General features: G+C 49.5%; 1 protein-coding gene across 23 annotated transcripts in view; it reads left to right on the top strand.

Moving 5' to 3' along the window:
* The window catches only part of LOC102464061 (uncharacterized), a 252,426-nt gene that overhangs the window by 186,839 nt on the left and 46,929 nt on the right, over nucleotides 1–18,658 (top strand). For 21 of the 23 annotated variants that reach the window (XR_016349502.1, XM_089778115.1, XM_089778103.1 and 18 more), the window contains 6 exons: nucleotides 2,203–2,283; nucleotides 5,212–5,265; nucleotides 6,186–6,239; nucleotides 6,519–6,581; nucleotides 8,455–8,517; nucleotides 15,768–15,884. Coding sequence is in view for 22 of the 23 variants with exons in the window: in XM_089778115.1 (XP_089634241.1) it covers nucleotides 2,203–2,283; nucleotides 5,212–5,265; nucleotides 6,186–6,239; nucleotides 6,519–6,581; nucleotides 8,455–8,517; nucleotides 15,768–15,884 (432 nt within the window). In the remaining variant the exon portion in view is untranslated. Of the gene's footprint in view, nucleotides 1–2,202; nucleotides 2,284–5,211; nucleotides 5,266–6,185; nucleotides 6,240–6,518; nucleotides 6,582–8,454; nucleotides 8,518–13,780; nucleotides 13,862–15,767; nucleotides 15,885–18,658 lie in introns of those variants that run through there. The other 2 variants (XM_089778129.1, XM_089778116.1) reach the window with 2 other exon arrangements.

Below are 18,658 nucleotides of genomic sequence, written 5' to 3'. Positions count from 1 at the left end.
CCTAATCATTTTAGTTGCCCTTTTCTGAACCCTTTCCAAGGCCAAAATATCTTTTTTGAGGTGAGGAGACCACATCTGTACACAGTATTCAAGATGTGGGCGTACCATAGTTTTATACAGGGGCAGTAAGATATTCTGGGTCTTATTTTCTATCCCTTTCCTAATAATTCCTAGCATCCTATTTGCCTTTTTGACCACCGCTGCACTCTGTGTGGAAGTTTTCAGAGAACTGTCCACGATAACTCCAAGATCTCTTTCCCGATTTGTCGTAGCCAAATTAGCCCCCATCATACTGTACGTATAGTTGGGGTTATTTTTCCCGATGTGCATTACTTTACACTTATCCACATTAAACTTCATTTGCCATTTTATTGCCCAATCACTCAGTTTGGTGAGATCTTCTTGGAGTCCCTCACAGTCTGCTTCTGTCTTGACTATCCTAAACAGTTGGGTATCATCTGCAAACGCTGACTCCAAACACCTCCTGTCAAATGTTGACAGCTAAATCCAGTAGGCAGTAAACCGGTGAGTGGTGCTTACAGCTAGTGGCATGCGTTTCTACTGGTGGTGCACACCTACATGTGCCTTGGTGCACACAACAAAATTTATTCTGCACACGGATGGAAACAATTTAGAGGGGACACAGCTCCTGACTCACCCTCTGTATCACTGTGCTATTGTAATGTCTAGCGGGTCCTTTAGCCTGCCATTCTAAAACTGAAACCTGTCTGAGGCAGTCTTAATGACTGCGTCCACTAAGCATTAGACTAAGTGGTAGCTATTTCCAGCACTCCAAAAGTAATTGCCTTTAAATGTCCCTCTTAGGAGCCTGGCTTGCCCAGCCTTTATTTAACTGGAGAAGCTGGAAATGTAAATCTTAGGGAATAAATTTAAATATAATCAAACTATCCCCCTCATCCCCCTCCCCTCCCAGCCCTGACCTGAATGTATCCCTCTTCCCTGCTCATCTCCCAGTGTTTTGTCCCCTCCCTGTCCCCCAGCCCTTCTGGGCTCTTCTTTTCCTCTCCCAAATGCAAATGGCCTTGGAAAAATCCCACTTCTGGGCCACTGCTCCTCGCGACTGCGCTAAGTGCCCCTGGACACTGATCTCTCCTCTTTTCCTCAGGCCAGGTCTACAGAGGCACTTTACACTAACTTTCTGGCTCAGGGGTGTGAAAAAACACCCCTCCCCAAGGGCAGCAAGTTACGGCGCTCCGTGCGAACCAGGCTACAGCGCTGGGCACGGCGCTCCCAATGCGTTAGCCACTCCCCTCACAGAGGTGATTTACATAGAGCACTAGGCCGGCCTGCCAACAAGGGGCGGGGCCAAGGGGCCATTGTCGTGGGGCCCAGAAATTCAAAGGGGCCTAGGGCCTTGGCTGCTGCTGCCATAGTAGCAGCAGCCGGAGCCCTGGGCCCTTTAAATTGCTGCCGGAGCAGCTCCAAATCTATGAATTTCTGCATTTCTCAGAATTGCTGCTGTCTGTTTTCTTTATTTGCAAATGTCAGGAAAAGGCAAGATTGTACCCAGTGTGGAGACTGGAGGGAGGGGAGATTTTCCTTTCAGGGGTGAGCGGTCCCCAAAGATGCATGAAGATTGCCTGACACTAATGATGTTAGTCCGATGCAAAATTGGGATCTATCTGCCCAGGAAAGCAGCTTCACCCAATTTGCTATTCAATGCTTTAATGCACGTTTATCCCAGAACTGTATTCCCTCAGTTTCCCTGCTCTGTAAAATGGGGATAATGAAATATATAGGTTAGTGATAGAAATGTAGCCGTGTTAGTCTGGGGTAGCTGAAGCAAAATGCAGGACAATGTAGCACTTTAAAGACTAACAAGATGGTTTATTAGATGATGAGCTTTCGTGGGCCAGACCCACTTCCTCTGAGGAAGTGGGTCTGGCCCACGAAAGCTCATCATCTAATAAACCATCTTGTTAGTCTTTAAAGTGCTACATTGTCCTGCATTTTGCTTGAAATATATAGGTGTGAGGCCCGACCTGTGAAAAAGCTGTGGAGACCCTCGGGGAAAGGTGGGGTATGAACACAAAGTTCTAGCATTAATATGAGCCCCTTTATTTCTGCTTCTGAACTATGCCTGTGAGGAACTGCAGCCTGAGTCGGATAATTCAGTTTTCTTTTTTGTTAAGGCTGCCCACAGGCAGCCTGGAGAAATTAACATTACTCCTCTTACAACAGGGCACAGCGGGCCTGGATGGGAAGAATGGAATCAAAGGAGCTAAAGGCGACCGAGGTCTGCAGGGTCAGAAAGGGGAACCGGTGAGTCTAGCCAAGAAAGCGAGAGAGGGCTATTGTGAAGGCTGAAAAAATGGCTTGAAGCCTTTTTCAGTATTGCCAGCCTCCATTGTCCAAAAACCATGAGATTGGCTTTAAAATCATGCGATTATGTAAAAATAATCAATGTGTGGGGGGCGTTATTTGCCTTTTGCTATTTGAGACTTTCGGGTACACCAGGGTCGCATTTTGAATCTTCCTCTACTGCTGCAAGTGCTAGAAATGTGCTTTTTCCTTAAGAAAGAAGGCTGAAATCATCACATAGCCACACAACCCCAAGAGTTGAAACTTTAAGGAAAACAATGGCTATCGTGAGTCTCGCGGCAAAATCCCAAGAGTTGGCAGCACGGTTCTTTCGGACCCAGATTTCTAGAAAAAGGAACCTTTAGCTTCAATCGCTGGCCCTCGGGTGCTTTTGTTGCTAATTACGGCATGACACTAGTGGAGAACTCTGAACTATGTCTTGGGCAGATTCTCCGCAGGTATAAATTGGAGTCGCTCCCTTGGACACTGATTTGCACCCGCTGAGAATGTGCCCTGAGTCTCTTGTGACAGGGTTTTAAATTTTCTCGTGCTGAATTCAGCTTTCGAGACATTTGCCTACATGTTACTTAAGATCATAAGAAGGCCATACTAGGTCAGACCTACAGTGCATCTAGCCCAGTATCCTGTCTGCCAACAGTGACCAATACCAAATGCCCCAGAGGGAGGGAACACAACAGGTAATCCTCATGTGATCCCTCCCCTGTCACCCACCTCCAGAGAAACAGAGGCTAGGGACACCAGTCCTACCCCTCCTGGCTAATAGCCATTGATGGATCTAACCTCCATGAATCTATCAGGCTCTTTTTTGAACCCTGTTAAAGTCCTAGCCTTCACCACATCCTCTGGCAAGGAGTTCCACAGGTTGACTTCCTGCCACAGTATCCACAGCACCTGATAAAATTGGTGCAGGAAGAATGGGCAAGAAAATCAGCCAGCTGCCAGTTCCACAAATTTTTCTAGGAAGGAGATTTTTTTGTTACGGGAGGCAAGGAGAATTGTGGAAGCTTTCTTCTGCAGGCAAAAAGTGACTTTTCCTCTGGAGCAAAGGAGCTGTAATTAGTATATGAGCTGGCAGAGACTCGCTAATAACTGGTAGCAGTAACAGCACGGCTAGCATGGGCGGTGGGGGGGGGAGGAGGCAAGCCCCAGCCCCGCCCCTTCTGCCTGAGGCCCGCCCCTAGAGCCAAGCCCCGCCCATCCCCAGCCTGATCCTTCCTGGCCACTTGGAGCGCTGGGGCTGCCATGCCACAGCTCCATCCCTTCCTGATGGCTGGGGGGAACAGGCTGCCATGCCATGGGCCCAGCCTTCTCCAGTGGCTGCCCCAGCCTTCAGCAGTTGGGCGTGTAGGCACTTTTGGAAAGGCTGTGCCTACATTACCGACCATTCGTGACAGCTAGGCTCTTTCCAAACCTCAGGACACTCAAGGCCAGAATGGTTTGCTGCTCCATTGTGGCTCGGATCTCAGCAGTGTTATTCCAGTCCTCTAGCTATCAGGAGCCCCTGTTCTAGAGTTACCATAAAACAAGCTGCCACCCCATAGATAGGGACAGCCCTCTGTCAGCCTCTTCACACGCCAACCACATTCTTAGCAGCCCTGCAGAAATCAGTAAATTGCGATGCGAAGATGACGGAGAATAGCAGAGAGAGAGTCACTCTGGGATCACTTTGTGTGTCGAGTATCCTCTGCCGTCAGGTGTGTTCCATCCCAGAGGAGGCTGCATTTCCATGGGGAAGGTGATCCTTTTATACAAGCTTATAAAACGTAGCAGAGCCTTTGCGGGAAAACGGGCAATATAGATGCTATCAGGAGAGCTTGTACTGTTAACTTTCTAATTGCGTATCTTTGTGAATACGTCTCAGAAGGGTAGCTGTGGTAGTCTGCTTCTGCAAAAACCACGAGAAGCCCTGTGGCACCTTAGGGCACGTCGTTACAGCCGGGCAAAAGTTGAGTTAAGCGACGCAACTTCAGCTACATCAACTGCGTAGCTGAAGTCGAAATAGCTTAATTCAGCTTTTGGCGCTGTCTACACAGCAGGAAGTCAAAGGAAGAACACTTGTCCTCCGACTTCCCTTACACCTCGTGAAATGAGGGTTACAGGAATTGGAGTAAGAAGTCCTCCAGCTCGCCATCATTTTGAAAAATTGTCAGTTATTCGGAAATAACACTGCTGTGTAGACATAGCCTTAGAGATTAACAGATTTATTAGGGCATACGTTTTAGCAGGTAAAACTCACTTCATCAGATGAATTAGAGTGGACTTTACAAAGACAGGGGTATACAGTGAACCCTCGTTTATCGCGGTAGATAGGTTCCAAACCCGACCGCGATAGCTGAAAATCCGCGAAGTAGGGACACCATATTTACGTATTTATTTAACATGTATATTCAGACTTTTCGTGTTTTATTTCTTTCTGTACTGAATTATATGTCATATGTAATGCAATGAACCATCAGTAAGAGCAGATATTACTAATTATTAATGGAATTAACGAAATATTTGGGGTCTTCATATATCGCGGCTATTTTCGAAATTTCCGGAAAATCCGCGATATATTTCTTTTATAATATATACATACGTAATGAAAAAAGTCCGCGAAGTCGTGAATCCGCGATGGTCGAACCGCGAAGTAGCGAGGGCTCACTGTATATATTATGTTAATGAGGCTAATCAAGTCAAGGTGGAAGTGGCTCATTCACAGCAGCTTCTTGTGGAAATGTGAATATTAAGAGAGTGGAAATTGCCTTTGTGTAGTGTGTTAACCAGTTAAGATCCTTATTCAACCCTACGTTGATTGTATTGAATTTGCAAATGAACTCCAGTTCAGCTACGCACGCACACACCATGGCTTATGTGTCATTTATTCAGGGCGGGAAAGGTGATCCTGGTATAACAGGCGACCTTGGCCGGAAAGGATTAAAGGTAAGAAATGGCCATCAAAGAAATAATGTGTACCTTGGCTGTTCCCCAGAAGGGGACGGGCGGGGAGCAAATATGAAAACTGCTTGGCCTGAATGAGTGTAGAAAACAGCAAGCGGACCATTCCGCTAGGTAGGTAGATGGCAGGTGAAGAAGAGAGGAATGCAGAGAGTTTACAAATCATAGGATCATAGAGTCCTAAGGTTGGAAGAGACCTCAGGAGTCATTGAGTCCGAACTCCTGCCCAAAGCAGGACCAACCCCAACTCAATCATCCCAGCCAGGGCTTTATCAAGCCAGGACTTGAATGCCTCTAGGGATGGAGATTCCACCCTCTTCCTAGGGCACCCATCCCAGTGCTCCCCCACCCTCCTAGGGAAAGAGTTTTTCCTAATATCCAACCTAGACCTCCCCCACTGCAACTTGAGGCCATTGTTCCTTGTTCTGCCATCTGCCCCCACTGAGAACAGCCTCTCTCCATCCTCCTTGGAACCCCCCTTCAGGTAGCTGAAGGCTGCTACCAAACCCTCCTTCACTCTTCTCTTCTTCAGACTAAATAAGCCCAGATCCCTCAGCCTCTCTTTGTAGGGCATGTACTCCAGCCCCATCATTTTAGTTGCCCTCCGCTGGACTCTCTCCAATGCGTCCACATCCTTTCTACAGTGGGGGGGGCCCAAAACTGGACGCAATACTCCAGATGCGGCCTCACCAGTGCCGAACCAAGGGGAATAATCCCTTCCCTAGATCTGCTGGCCATGCTCCTCCTATGCACCCCACTATGCCTCCCAATTCTTCCTGCTTGTTTCCCAGCAGGAAGGCTCTATTAAGCCATGCATGAGTTGGTGCTGGCCCTTTGCACAGTGGGGAACAGCACTGTGTTTTGTCCTGCTAACCTTTACCCGCGGGTTGTCATTTCTCCCCAAGGGCTTGCGTGGTTTTCCTGGGCCGACGGGGAGCCCCGGTGCAGATGGGATAAAGGTGAGGTCTTTTTATTGTTTTCCTCCTTTTGACTTTAGGGTTAAGGGAATTCAGCGCCAGTGAAGGGGCTGTGCATGGCAGTGAGGTCCTCCTCGTTACTAGCCACCGGTCAGACACAGCACTGGGCCGTGACAGATCCTGCCACAAGTCTCCGTCCCAGCCTGGAGTCGCTGCCTGTAGGGCTGAGAGCAGACGTCACATCCCATTAACCACCCCACCCCCTTTCTAATCTTCTGTTCCCCACCTGCTTCACTTTTCACTCTCTTGTTCCACACACAGGGCGAGATTGGCAGCCTGGGGAAACCGGGGGTCCCAGGGTCAGATGGACAGCTGGGGCCAAAGGTGAGTGGGAAATGAATTCCCCAACCCTCAAGTCCCTCTCGGCGGGCTTTCTGGGCACAGAAATGGCACTGGTGTAACACAGTCTGCTTTGAAATGGATGCAGTCCAGTCGGCGCGAGCTCATGTGTAGACGGGCTTACACCAGTTTCAGACCGGTTGGCGTTAGCTTCCATGCAGTTGGTAACCGCATGTAATTCAATGGCTGCAAATTTCAGACAGTTTACCGGGGCTAGTGAACCCTGCAGGGAACACCCTTTCTGAACAGCAAAAGCTGAATGTTAATATCCATCCGCGAGCTCTGGGCTTGGTTCCTGATGTTGGTTTCCTTTCCGCATCTCCACAGCTGGTTGGGGGTGGGGAGGGCCGGTGACAGGTCAAAGCATTCGTTGGCTTGCTCAGAGCCTGATCTGGAAGCCCATAGAAGTCAATGAGATTCTTCCCACTGGTTTGAATGGCATTTAACCAGACCTCCATTGTGGCATCCAAAGCTGGTAACATGCCAACCAATGTTCCCTCTAATTTTTTCCATCCATGTGCGGAATAATTTTTTCTGTGCACCGAGGCATGTGTGGGTGTGCACCACCAATAGAAACACATACTGCCAGCTGCTGCAAGCTGTCAGCGCTCTGCTGATCAGCTGGGTGGCATTTTAATTTCTCCTGGGTGGCCACCTAAGCACTCGGCTTACAGGGAACACTGAGGCCAACCTATCTGCCGCCAGTGATCCACCCAGGCAGAGGGAGTCAGACAGACAGACAGACCCTGTATGTGACTCATCAGAATGTCTCCTGGGCTAACCAAATCCTAGTAAATGTGAACTGCAACACTCAGACTCGAGACGGCCCTGCCATCAGAGGGAACCTAGCTAGCCATGACATCTAAACAGGCCTGCTGACTGGGGGGGAGGAGGGCAAAGGAGCAGGTGGCCCGGGACCTGGTGATTCTAAATAGGCTGGGGCAGCAGCAGGAGCAGCTGGCACTCCAGGCCCTTAATTGCCGCCAGAGCACCACGCCACACTCTCTGGACTGCTGTGAGGATTGGGAGAGGGCACGCCATTATCCAGGCAGTGCATGGGGCGGGCTGCCTCGGCCCCGCCCCTTCCAGGAGCATGAAGCCAGCCCCCACACACACACACACGTAGAGTTGCCAGGTGTCTGGTATTGACCCAGACAATCCGGTCTTTTCACCTCCTATCCACTAAAAAAATTCAGAAAATACCAGACACCTAAAATGTCCGGTATTTTCTGGGTTTTTTCCCTGCCAGGAGGCAAAAATACTAGACACTTGGCAACCCTATGACACACTTGGCAACTGGGCCCGGCCTCCTGACACCCCCTGCCCCCGAAAACCCTGCTTACCTGGTTCTGCAGGGAAGCTGTGTTCTGGCTTGATCAAGAAAACAAAATGGCCGCTGGTGAAAAGCCTAAAGACCAAGGGGAAACAATTTGCCTTCCCTGGGTCTTAGTGCTCAACCTCTCCCCTGTTTCTATCCCTAATCTGCATGCACTGAAAGGGACATGCTGTTTTAATGCTGTTTTTATTTTATTTTATTGCTTAATCATTCTTTTTTTTTTTTTGCTCAACAGCTTTGGTCTCCCCCTCCCTCCCCCAAAAGAATTTTTTTCCCCGGTGGTTTTTTTGGGGGGGAGGGGTCGGTATTTTTGGTTAAATCATCTGGCAACCCTACACACACGCTTTGCCCATGGGCCCAGCACGGCTGTTGGCTCCCCTGCATCTAACTGAGTTCCTCCCGCAGTAGGAGCACCAGGGCCTTTCCAAACCGCATGTGCATTTGTAACTGAATTACAGCTCGCTTGGTAAAAGACACACAGGGCAGGGAATTGGCTTTGATTTTTCTCTTGTCTGTCTCCAGGGTGAACGAGGAATGTCAGGGGCAGACGGCCCCGTGGGAGTTTCTGGGGAGAAAGGAGAAAAGGTCAGTCTGCTCCAAAGACCACTGCGAGGCCATGCTTTGAATGAGCCATCAATCCCACGGAGTTAATGAAGTTAGACTCCTGCTAACTCTCGTGTGCCCTTTTCCGCGGGCGAGAGGCCCCTGTCTTAGGCATTAAGCGTCGTCTTCACTCTGGGGGCGCACTTAATCCTTGGGCTGGTCCGGACACAAAAGTCACACTGCTTATCTAACCCGGTGTAGATAAAGGGGTACAAATCCCCCAGGGTACGTCTACACTGCACGCTATCCCGAAATAGTTACCCCGTGTCTACACAAGCCGCCCGTTATTTCGATATATTTTTTCAAAATAACGGGTGCGCTATTTTGCCATCTCGGTAAACCTCGTTGCACGAGGGATACAGGATGGCTCGAAATAGTGTGTTATTTCGAAAACTGGCCCTGTGTAGCTGCGCCAAATTTCAAAATAAGCTATTTCAAAATAGAGTCGAGATAAGATACGCAATTTGCATAGCACAAATTGCATACCTTATTTCGAGTTTAGGGTGCTGTGTAGACGCTCCCCTAGCAGGGACACAGTTCTAGCAGAGTAAAGGCACTTTATCCCCGCACAGCTGTTCCTGGGCAGAAAGGAGAATAAGCAATACGGGGATAAGGTACCTTCATGCTGATAGAAATGTGTCCACACGAGGGAGGTACCACTAGAATGGCTTTGATAAAAAAAATTGCACCTCTTTAAGCAACACAGTTGCACTGGTACAAAATCCACATGCAGGTCAGGCATTGGCTTTAGCCCGGGTCTTGGCTGCCAGATCTTGATGCTGGTCCCAGCTCCATTGCTGTTGGCCCTGGCAGGACTCCCCGCCACCAAGTCTCCTGCCACTGGGCTCCTAGGCCAGGAGCTGTCTGGCCCAGGACCCATGGATGTTGCAGGTCCAGAGAGTCTTAGGAACTTGTATTAGGAAAATCTGTCTATGTGAAGGGATGAAACCGGTATCCAAGGAAGGCTGCGGAAGCCCCGTCACTGGGGGTTTTCAAGACATATACCTGTGAGGGATTATCTAGGTTTATTTGGTCCTGCCTCCTTTTAATTGCAGCTGCCATAGGGAGGCAGGATAGCTCAGTGGTTTGGCCATGGGCCTACTAAACCCAGGGCTGTGAATTTGATCCTTAGTGAGGCTATTGGGGGAAAAAATTTGTCAGGGATGATACTTGGTCCTGCTGTGAAGGCAGGGGACTGGACTCAATGATCTTTCTTGCCACCTTTATGATGCATTTTCATTAAAGCCCCAGCTCCCAGAGTCATGGGATTTCCTGAGAATCTCAACTTCCCTTTTCAAAACCAAAGCCAAGTTTCCGCCCCCTGTGGTGGAGGAGAAAAGCTTGAAAACGTGAAACCTCCAGGCTCACGCCCCCGAAAGCAAGTAGAACAAGCCCAGAAGGTTGTATTTCTAAAGCCTCATGATTTTAAGCCTAGCATGGGATTTCGGGAAGGAGTGCTATGCCAGGGAAGCATTTTTCTCAGCTCTGTTGTTTTATAACGGCGCTGGATTTATAATTTCTCATTAATAATTGTGCACGCACGAGCACGTGTGAGTTTAGTGATGGTGAAAGGTGCCAAGTAGACGATCTTCACCCGTATTTATCTCATCACCATCACTAGTGCTGTTTTCTAGGGATAAAAAGAAAGTTCAGCCTCTCAGAACAATCAGTTTCTGGCTTCGGTAGGGAAGCTCTCAATGGTGGTTTTTAGCACATTGGCAATAGTCCAGTTGGAATAACACTGAGACCCACTCCCCACCCCCAGTTCATTTCATGCAGGTCATTTAATCAGTCAAGGCATGACTGCAGTTTGCTGGCAGTTTTATCATGGTCTGCAGCTTAGTGCCGAAAGGACGCATACTATTACAGCAAGTGGGCAGCCAGATGTGCTGCCCTGTGAAACTGGAGGTTTTGTGTTTTTTGTAATGGTCCCAAATCAGGACAGAGAACCAAAATTTTAATTTATTTTTTCCATGCACTGAAATTCCAGAAACCAGCTCATTGCAGGTTAATTGAAACATTTCGTTTATAACTTTCTGTCCTTTTCCTTTGTCTAATAGACAATGACGTTTCAAAATGAAAAGCCACTTTGAAATGAACACGTGAAAGATGCATTGGAAAAAGATTGAAACAGGATGTTTTGTCACTTTCAAAATGTGTTTTTTTCCTAAATTAAATTTAATCAAAATTGAAACCATTTGCTCTTCCCCCTCCAAAAAATTGGTTTTGTTGAAATGACATTTTCCAATGGGAAACTGTTGTGATGCAAATTTTTCAACTATCTCTGTTGTATTTCCAGTGGCTGGTCTCTGCGGCTGTTCATTCATTCTTTCATTCTCTGTAGTTGCAAACTACACCATTATCTAGGTATTGCTCCTTTTGTATCCTAGAGAGTTTTTGACATTAAAAACAGGCTTTCTGTTCACTTTTACATATTTTTTCTCACATTACAAATAATGCCCCTGAATTGACTCTACCCTTCTCTAGTCTAATCGCTGTGTTATTATGTGCAGTGGAAATGTATCTGAGGGAGAATTCATGCTGGCTGTTTCTCTTGCCAGCCTTAAATGGTGTTTCTACATGCTCCTATTGTCAAGACTTTGTAAAACTCAGTCTGCGGTGGGGAGAGGGTTTTAACTCGGAAATCCATGATACGGACAAATGGAGCTCTTGAAATCGGAACTGCTCGATGCAATGCGGATGTATTCCCAAATGCCAATAGGGATGCAAAATATCCTGTTTAATTAGTTAACCAGTTAAACATTAAGTTTAACCAGTTAAGCCATGAAATGGGCAGGAGGGGACAGGCTGGAGAGGTCCAACTACCCACCATGGGTGGATTGGAGCAGCCCTCGCACTGTGGACAGAGTCTGCTTTAGCCCAGCTGTTTCCTGATCTCAGCCCATGTGGGCTGGGAGCCAACAGCCCTGTGCAGGGGCCCTGTGGGACTTTTGTTCACAGCAAGCTGCAGGCAGGGGCTGTGCCAAGGTACCGGTTACCTGTTATCTAGTAAGATTAACCTGTTAAGGGTGATGCTTACTGGGTAACCAGATAACCAGTTACCTGGTAACATCCTACGTTACCCACACAATTGTCCAGGCTACCTGTCTGTCTGCTATTAACCAGCGAAAGGACAAGGAGAAGGAAAGAGAGGTACAGCAAGGGTGAAGGGAGCAGGATGAAGAGAGGACGAGAGAATCGTTTGCCTGGGAAAGGAGACGAATAAGAGGGGACATGATAAAAGCATGTCACACAATGACCGGGACAGAGGCAGTAAATTGAGAGCGGCTTTCTCCCAGGTTCATTTCTCAAGGACAAGGAGACGTAACATCAAAGTGGCAAATTCAGAACTGAGGAAAGGAAGCAGGTCGGAGGAGGTTTTCCTTGGGAGCCGATTACCCCCAACTCCTCCTGCGGCGGGTTTCTTGCATTTTCTTCTGAAGCATCTACTCGAACTGTGTTGGACACAGGACTCTGGAGTAGGGATGTAATAGCGGAGTCGATTAACTGATTAACCGATAAGCAAAAGCGTATAGGTTAATGCTATAGACAACACGCATTTCCCTCCCCCGATCCTAGCTAGTAAATTTGTTAGCAGGCTGGCCAGAGGCCCGGCTCGTGCCAGGTCCAGAACTTACCCCTGCTGTGTCTCTTCATTTCAAGTGTATTAGGAGCCAAGCCAAGCAGGCAGGCAGCCCAGCTCAGTTCTGGCTTGCGCCAGGTCCAGGAGCTCAGACCCCCTTACACAGGGGCTTCTGCCACCCCACACTGCTGCCTCTGCTATTCTCTTGTCCCCGGGGGCAGGACCAGCAGCCAGGTATGAGAGGTATCAGCATGGGGCAACAGGCAGCCGTCCTCAAGGGGAGCTGGTTTTTAAACCGGCTCCCCTCCTGGACCAGCTCCCACCTGTCACCCTGCGCTGCTGCCTCTGAGACCTGGCTGCTGGCCCTGCCCCCGGGGACAATAGACTAGTCAACTAACCGATAAAAATTCATGAGGTTGCTCGACTATTCATTTAACCGATATCTAACATCCCTGCTGTGGCGTGGATGGACCCTGGCTCTGGACTAGCCCCTGTGATCCTGTGAAAGAGAAGAGGAGCTTTGTACTTTCTTCTGGCTAGTTTGCTTTAGACGTTCTAGCTTTTGTGGCTGGCCAGCTCCTGCGAACGCCTCCTTGGTATTGCGGCCACGCACGCGCTTATGCAAGTCAGCATCCGAGGCGCAATTAAACGGAGAGTGGCCGGGGGTCACCTGTGCTAATTGGGAAAGCAGGCTCCGCTGGGCAGGGGGAATGCGTGGCATTCATCATGCCGGGGGCCTCCCGTCTTGCTCCTCCAACACTCAGTGACCCAGCTGACTCATCCGCCGTCTCATCCGGCAAGAGAGCTGGGCTTTGGCGGGGTCCGGAGGATGGGAAAGGCAGCGGCTCTCCCTTCATCAGAGCTTAATGTGACTCTCCCTTGCTTCCGACGACGGGCTTCTATTTTTAGTGTTCCAAATAAGCATCCGCATGACTTAGAAATGCAGCCGGGCTGCATCACGGAGGCCTTCCCCTCCACCTCCTTCCACCTCCTCTTCTCTCCTTGTCCCACTTCTGGGGAAATCTCATTAGTGCTCATTAGCAGGCATTTAACGGCTCAGGTATTGGTAATGGAGCCTTTCCATCTCCGGGCTTGCTGACTCATCCAGCCTAGGCCCCAGGGGAGTGAGAAATACGTTACCAGGCCGGGTAATGAGAAATGAGCTGGACATCTCACTTTAGTGCCCAGCCCGTGGATGGCATAGACTCATTGAACCATAGAATTGGAAGGGATCTCGAGAGGTCATCAAGTCCAGTCCCCTGCCCTCACGGCAGGACCAAGCACCGTCCAGATCATCCCTGACAGGTGTCTGTCCAACCTGCTCTTGAATATTTCCAGTGATGGAGATTCCACAACCTCCCTGGGCAATTTATTCCAGGGTTTAACCACCTGACAGGTAGGAAGTTTTTCCTAATGTCCAACCTAAACCTTTCTTGTTCCAATTTAAGCCCATTGCTTCTTGTCCTAGCCTCAGAGGCCAAAGAGAACCAGTTTTCTCCCTCCTCCTTGTAACAACCTTTTCTTGAAAGCTGCTATCATGTCCCCTCTCAGGGTACGTCTAGACTACAAGAATTCTTCCAGGATACCGGAGGTATCCCAGAAAACCTCTTTCATGACCAGGGATGTGTTTGCTCTTCCACTTTTTTTTTTTTTTTTTTGCAGAAGAGCAAACGCCCTTTCGGAAGCCCCTGCATTCTTCATTCTACGTTCCAGTCTAGATGGGCCTAATGTCGGAAAAGCCTCTTGTGATGCTGTGGCAAAAAAAGCAAACATGATTCTGGGATGCATTAACAGGTGTGTTGTGAGCAAGACACGAGAAGTCATTCTTCCGCTCTACTCTGCGCTAGTTAGGCCTCCGTTGGAGTATTGTGTCCAGTTCTGGGCACCGCATTTCAAGAAAGATGTGGAGAAATTGGAGAGGGTCCAGAGAAGAGCAACAAGAATGATGAAAGGTCTAGAGAACATGACCTATGAGGGAAGACTGAAGGAATTGGGTTTGTTTAGTTTAGAAAAGAGAAGATTGAGGAGGGACATGATAGCAGTTTTCAGGTATCTAAAAGGGTGTCATAAGGAGGAGGGAGAAAACTTGTTCATCTTGGCCTTTGGGGGTAGAACAAGAAGCAATGGGCTTAAACTGCAGCAAGGGAGGTTTAGGTTGGACATTAGGAAAAGGTTCCTAACTGTCAGGGTGGTTAAACACTGGAATAAATTGCCCAGGGAGGTTGTGGAATCCCCATCTCTGGAGATATTTAAGAGTAGGTTAGATAAATGTCTATCAGGGATGGTCTAAACAGTATTTGGTCCTGCCGTGAGGGCAGGGGACTGGACTCGATGACCTCTTGAGGTCCCTTCCAGTCCTAGTATTCTATGATTCTATGACAAAAGGATCGGAAAAAGCTACGCAAAATGCAGAGAGCATTTTGCGTAGCTTTTTCTGAAAAATAAATGTCGTCTAGACATACCCTCAGATTCCTCTTTTCCAGACTGAACAAGCCCAATTCCTTCAGTCTTCCCTCATAGACCATGTTTTCTAGACCTTTTCACCATTTCTGCGGGGTCTTCTCTGGACCTTCTCCGGTTTGCGGCACCCAGAACTGGACACAGTGCTCCAGTTAAGGCATAATGAGCACAGAGTAGAGCGGAAGAATTTCTTCTTGTGTCTTGCTCACAATGCTCCTGTTAATACATCCCCAAATGATGTTTGCTTTCTTGCAACAGAGTCACACTGTTGACTCATACTTAGTTTGTGGTCCACTATGACCCCCAGGTCCCTTTCCACAATACTCTATCCTTGACAGTCACTTCCCATTTTGTATCGGTGCAACCGTTTGTTCCTTCCTAAGCGGGGAAACTTTGCATTTGTCCTGGTGGGATTTCATCCTATTTACCTCCATATCACAAAGCAGTGCGGGGCCCAAGGGGTGGCCATGGTGACCACTCTCACAATCGGCACCTTTGTTGGCAACTTCTGCAGAAAGGTCGGGGATTGAATGGGCCAGGGAATCCGAGGACTCTCTGAGCCCCAAAGACAGGCGCTGCAGAATGCGGAAGCATGTCGGCAGGGCAGGCACTGGCAGGCAGGATGGACTAGTGGAACGGGCATTTGGATGCTCAAGACCTGAATTTAAATACCGACTCTGTCACAGACTCCCTGCATGACCTTGGGTGCATCCCTTAATCTACCACCAGTCTCCAGCTATACAATAGCAGGGCCCTGCATCCTGGGGGGAATTGGGAGGATCAGGACAGCTGTGAGGCGCTCAGTGATGGAGGGGCGGATGAGTCCCTCGCTGGTTAGTCGCTGGTCTGTGGATAAATAGAGGCATTCAGATGCCAGGGCTGGCCATACTGCACCTTAGCAGAGGGTGTGCCCACCTGCCCCTGGCATTGACAGGGGAAAGGAGATGGGCATTGCTAGGGAGTTTTTCCTACCCCCGGCTGTCCCTTAGCATAGGGGGCTCTTTGGGGTCGAGTTTCTCTGAGATAACGAGGTTGCTCCGGGTGGTTAATCAGACGTGGGTGTATTTGTCCCGCTCTTCTGAGAGTGCCGCCAAGGGTGTGTCCCATTGACGTAACTCTGTAGCAAACGCCAGGAGTGGTTTGTCTTTGCACGAAAGTCTCTGACCCAATCTCTGTTTGGTTTTCTCAGGGAGCCAAGGGGGTTCCTGGCTTGGGCGGCTTTAAAGGGCAGGTTGGCCTGCCAGGGAAGGTTGGTACGGCTGGCCCCCCTGGAGCTCCTGGCCCGCAGGGCGACCCGGGACCACAGGTAAGACATTCTAGGAACATGCGCTGCACAGTTCACATCACTCTGGTCATTATCTGGAGGGGTGTGAGCTAGCGGGCTTAGCCCAGCCTGATAACCCCGGGGGCCAGTCACTTACAGCCGGCTTTTCTGGGAGGCTGACAGCCATACCCCCAACTGGTGTCAGCTTTTAAGAGTCTGCCATAGAGAGAGCCTGGCATGGGTATCATAGGCAGGCCCAGCCCTGTGCCCTGCCTGCTGGCCAGCTCTCCGGAGCTTCTGGGCCGAGGCAGTGGGGGCCACATTGTCCGCTGGCTCTCTGATGCTCCGGGAGGTGCTGCCCTGGGGCAGGGAGGGGGCAAGATCCAGCAGCCATATTGAAGGGGAGGAGGCTGGGCTGAGGCTAGCAGGCTTCAGTGGTGGGGACCATGGGCTCTGGTGGGCAGGCCTGCCTCCCCAAGCCTTGTGGTCGCTCACTGCCCATGGAGCCTGGAGCACTGGGTGCGAGATCTGAGCTGGGAACCAAAGTCAGGTGTGGATTAAAGCAGAGTGCACTCTTTGACCTTGGCAGAAGTAGTGCTAGTGTAGCTGAACACAGGCAGTCCTGAGGCAAAGCCAACACGCCAGGGCTGTCGGAAACGGGGATTGAACGTGGGAATCTTAGAGGGCTAAAGCCATGTGCCTCTACCGCATGAGCTAAAAGCCAGCTGCTTCATAGTTATGGCCATAGAGCAGGCTTCATGCTCCTTTCTCAGGGATGTCAGTGCCTCTGTGTTACAGTAAGGCCATTTTCTAACCTTATTGGCACTGCAGCAATCAATCTTTCGGGGGTCGATCTAGTTGGTCTAGTAAACACCTGCTAAATCAACTGCTGATTGCACTCCCATCAACTCTGGTACTCCACTGGATCGAGAAGAGTCAGGGGAGTCGATGGGAGAGTTTCTCCCATCGACGCCTTCCCACCCATGGACACACCGCAGTAAATCAAACTTAGCTGGAGTTGCGTACCTTAGTTCGACATTGCCTCCGAGTGTAGACCTGGTCTTAGAAGCCACAGACACTGAGTACGTGCGAGAACACACTCCAGAAGCTCAGTCCACAGGCAACCTGGCCTACCACTAGGGGAGAGGCTCTGCTAGAAGGGATGAATAGGGATGTTGTGCCAGAGACACTGGGAGCATGATACAAGGGGGAGTAACAAGCACATGGCATGACACACATAAGATGGCACAAGAGTTGTTTGTCTCCAGCTCTAAACATTGGGGAGCCTCACCTTAAACCTTTGTGCACTCTTGGGGAGCACAGAAATTCCCACTAACTGAGCCGTTCCTTGCCACTGGACACTTGTGAGTTAGCGTACCTGTAACCACGGCGCCAGGGCACTAGTACTGTGTCGTGAAGGCAAAACATCTGGCCAAGGGCTTTCGTCACTGAACGGTGCAGGTGGTTGTTCTTTCTGGGATGTACACTTGAGGTTGGCTGTGCCAGCTATCTGTGCAAGGCCTAGGGAGAGAGCACAGACTCCCCTACTTGGCACGAGCGAGTGACATAGCCAGGTCTAACCACAGCCTTGTCCACAGACAGCATGGTCGGTATGTGGCGTGCGACAGAGTCTGACCTCACTAGTTGCCTCCAGGGCATATTTAAGTTTTAACCCAAGAGACAAACTTTAAAATTGGCGAGGAGAGGGAAACAAATAGTTCAAGCAAAACTCTTCCCAAAAGGCTCACATGTGTAAACCACTTCAGCCCCCTTCCCTCTCCCTCCACCCTGTGAGCTACTGGCTCACTAAGAGGAAGGCAAGACTTGTGGTGATGGCACTAGTCCGGAATGAAGAAGACGCCTGACTCTGCCACCGACTCGCTTTGTAACCTTGGTCAAGTCACTTAGCCTCAGTTTACCATCTGTGCAATGGGGATATTGGCACCATCACCAGGGTGTTGTGAGGGTAACCATTGCCCATCACCATGGCAACAGGAGCCAGCTAGAAATTACCACTTGGAAAAGGCACTTATGTAACAGGAAGGTTGAGAAGTGAAGAGAGGCAAGAGAGACATTGAAGTCCTGCAGCCTCTCTGAGCTTCAGTGGGCTTCCACAGAGGCCATGCAATGCAGAGCCACTGGCAAAAGGACATTTAGCACAAAAGAAAGACCTGAGGGGTGGCGTGGGGCAGGAGGTGTCTCAAACCTCGTTGTGGGAATGTGAGCTCAGAGAAGTCCATGGCTGCCAGCTTTCCTGCTGCTTTAACTGCTGAAGGTGAGCAGGATGCGCCTCCGCAGAGCTAAAGGACTAAGACCCACTAGACAGTTGCAGGAGATCAGCGCTCCTTTGCCCCCTCCTTGCTCTGTGACCATGGGCACGCCACTTAACATCTCTGCATCAGTTCCCCTTGTATAAAATGGGGATAACAACACGTCCGTTCTTCCAGCCTTTTCCTGTCTACATTGTAAAGTCTCCAGGGTAGGATCTGGCACCTAAATAAGAAAGGGAAGCATGACAAATTTAAAGCTGCTAATGTGGTGAATGTACCCCGACAACCTTAGAGGGTTGGGGAGTTTGGGGCCTATATTTCTGAAGCCATTGGCTGCTTTAAAACTCTTTTTGTGGGCCATCTTTAAGATGCATCTTTGTAGACAAGACGCGCTGGGCTCCTTTGAAACACAACATAAAGCCTTGTAAATGAGACATGCGAATGCTATTTAGGAATGTGAACATCCTGCCCCCGGATTTTATGATAATGAAGAGCGCATGGCAGCATAATGCAGCGGAGGATATTGTAGATTCATGCTAATCAGCA

The sequence above is a fragment of the Pelodiscus sinensis genome, chromosome 1 (genome assembly GCF_052426305.1).
Source record: "Pelodiscus sinensis isolate ZL-2025 chromosome 1, ASM5242630v1, whole genome shotgun sequence".
NCBI classification, from domain to species: Eukaryota; Metazoa; Chordata; order Testudines; family Trionychidae; genus Pelodiscus; species Pelodiscus sinensis.
This window is presented reverse-complemented; position numbering and strand designations above follow the sequence as displayed.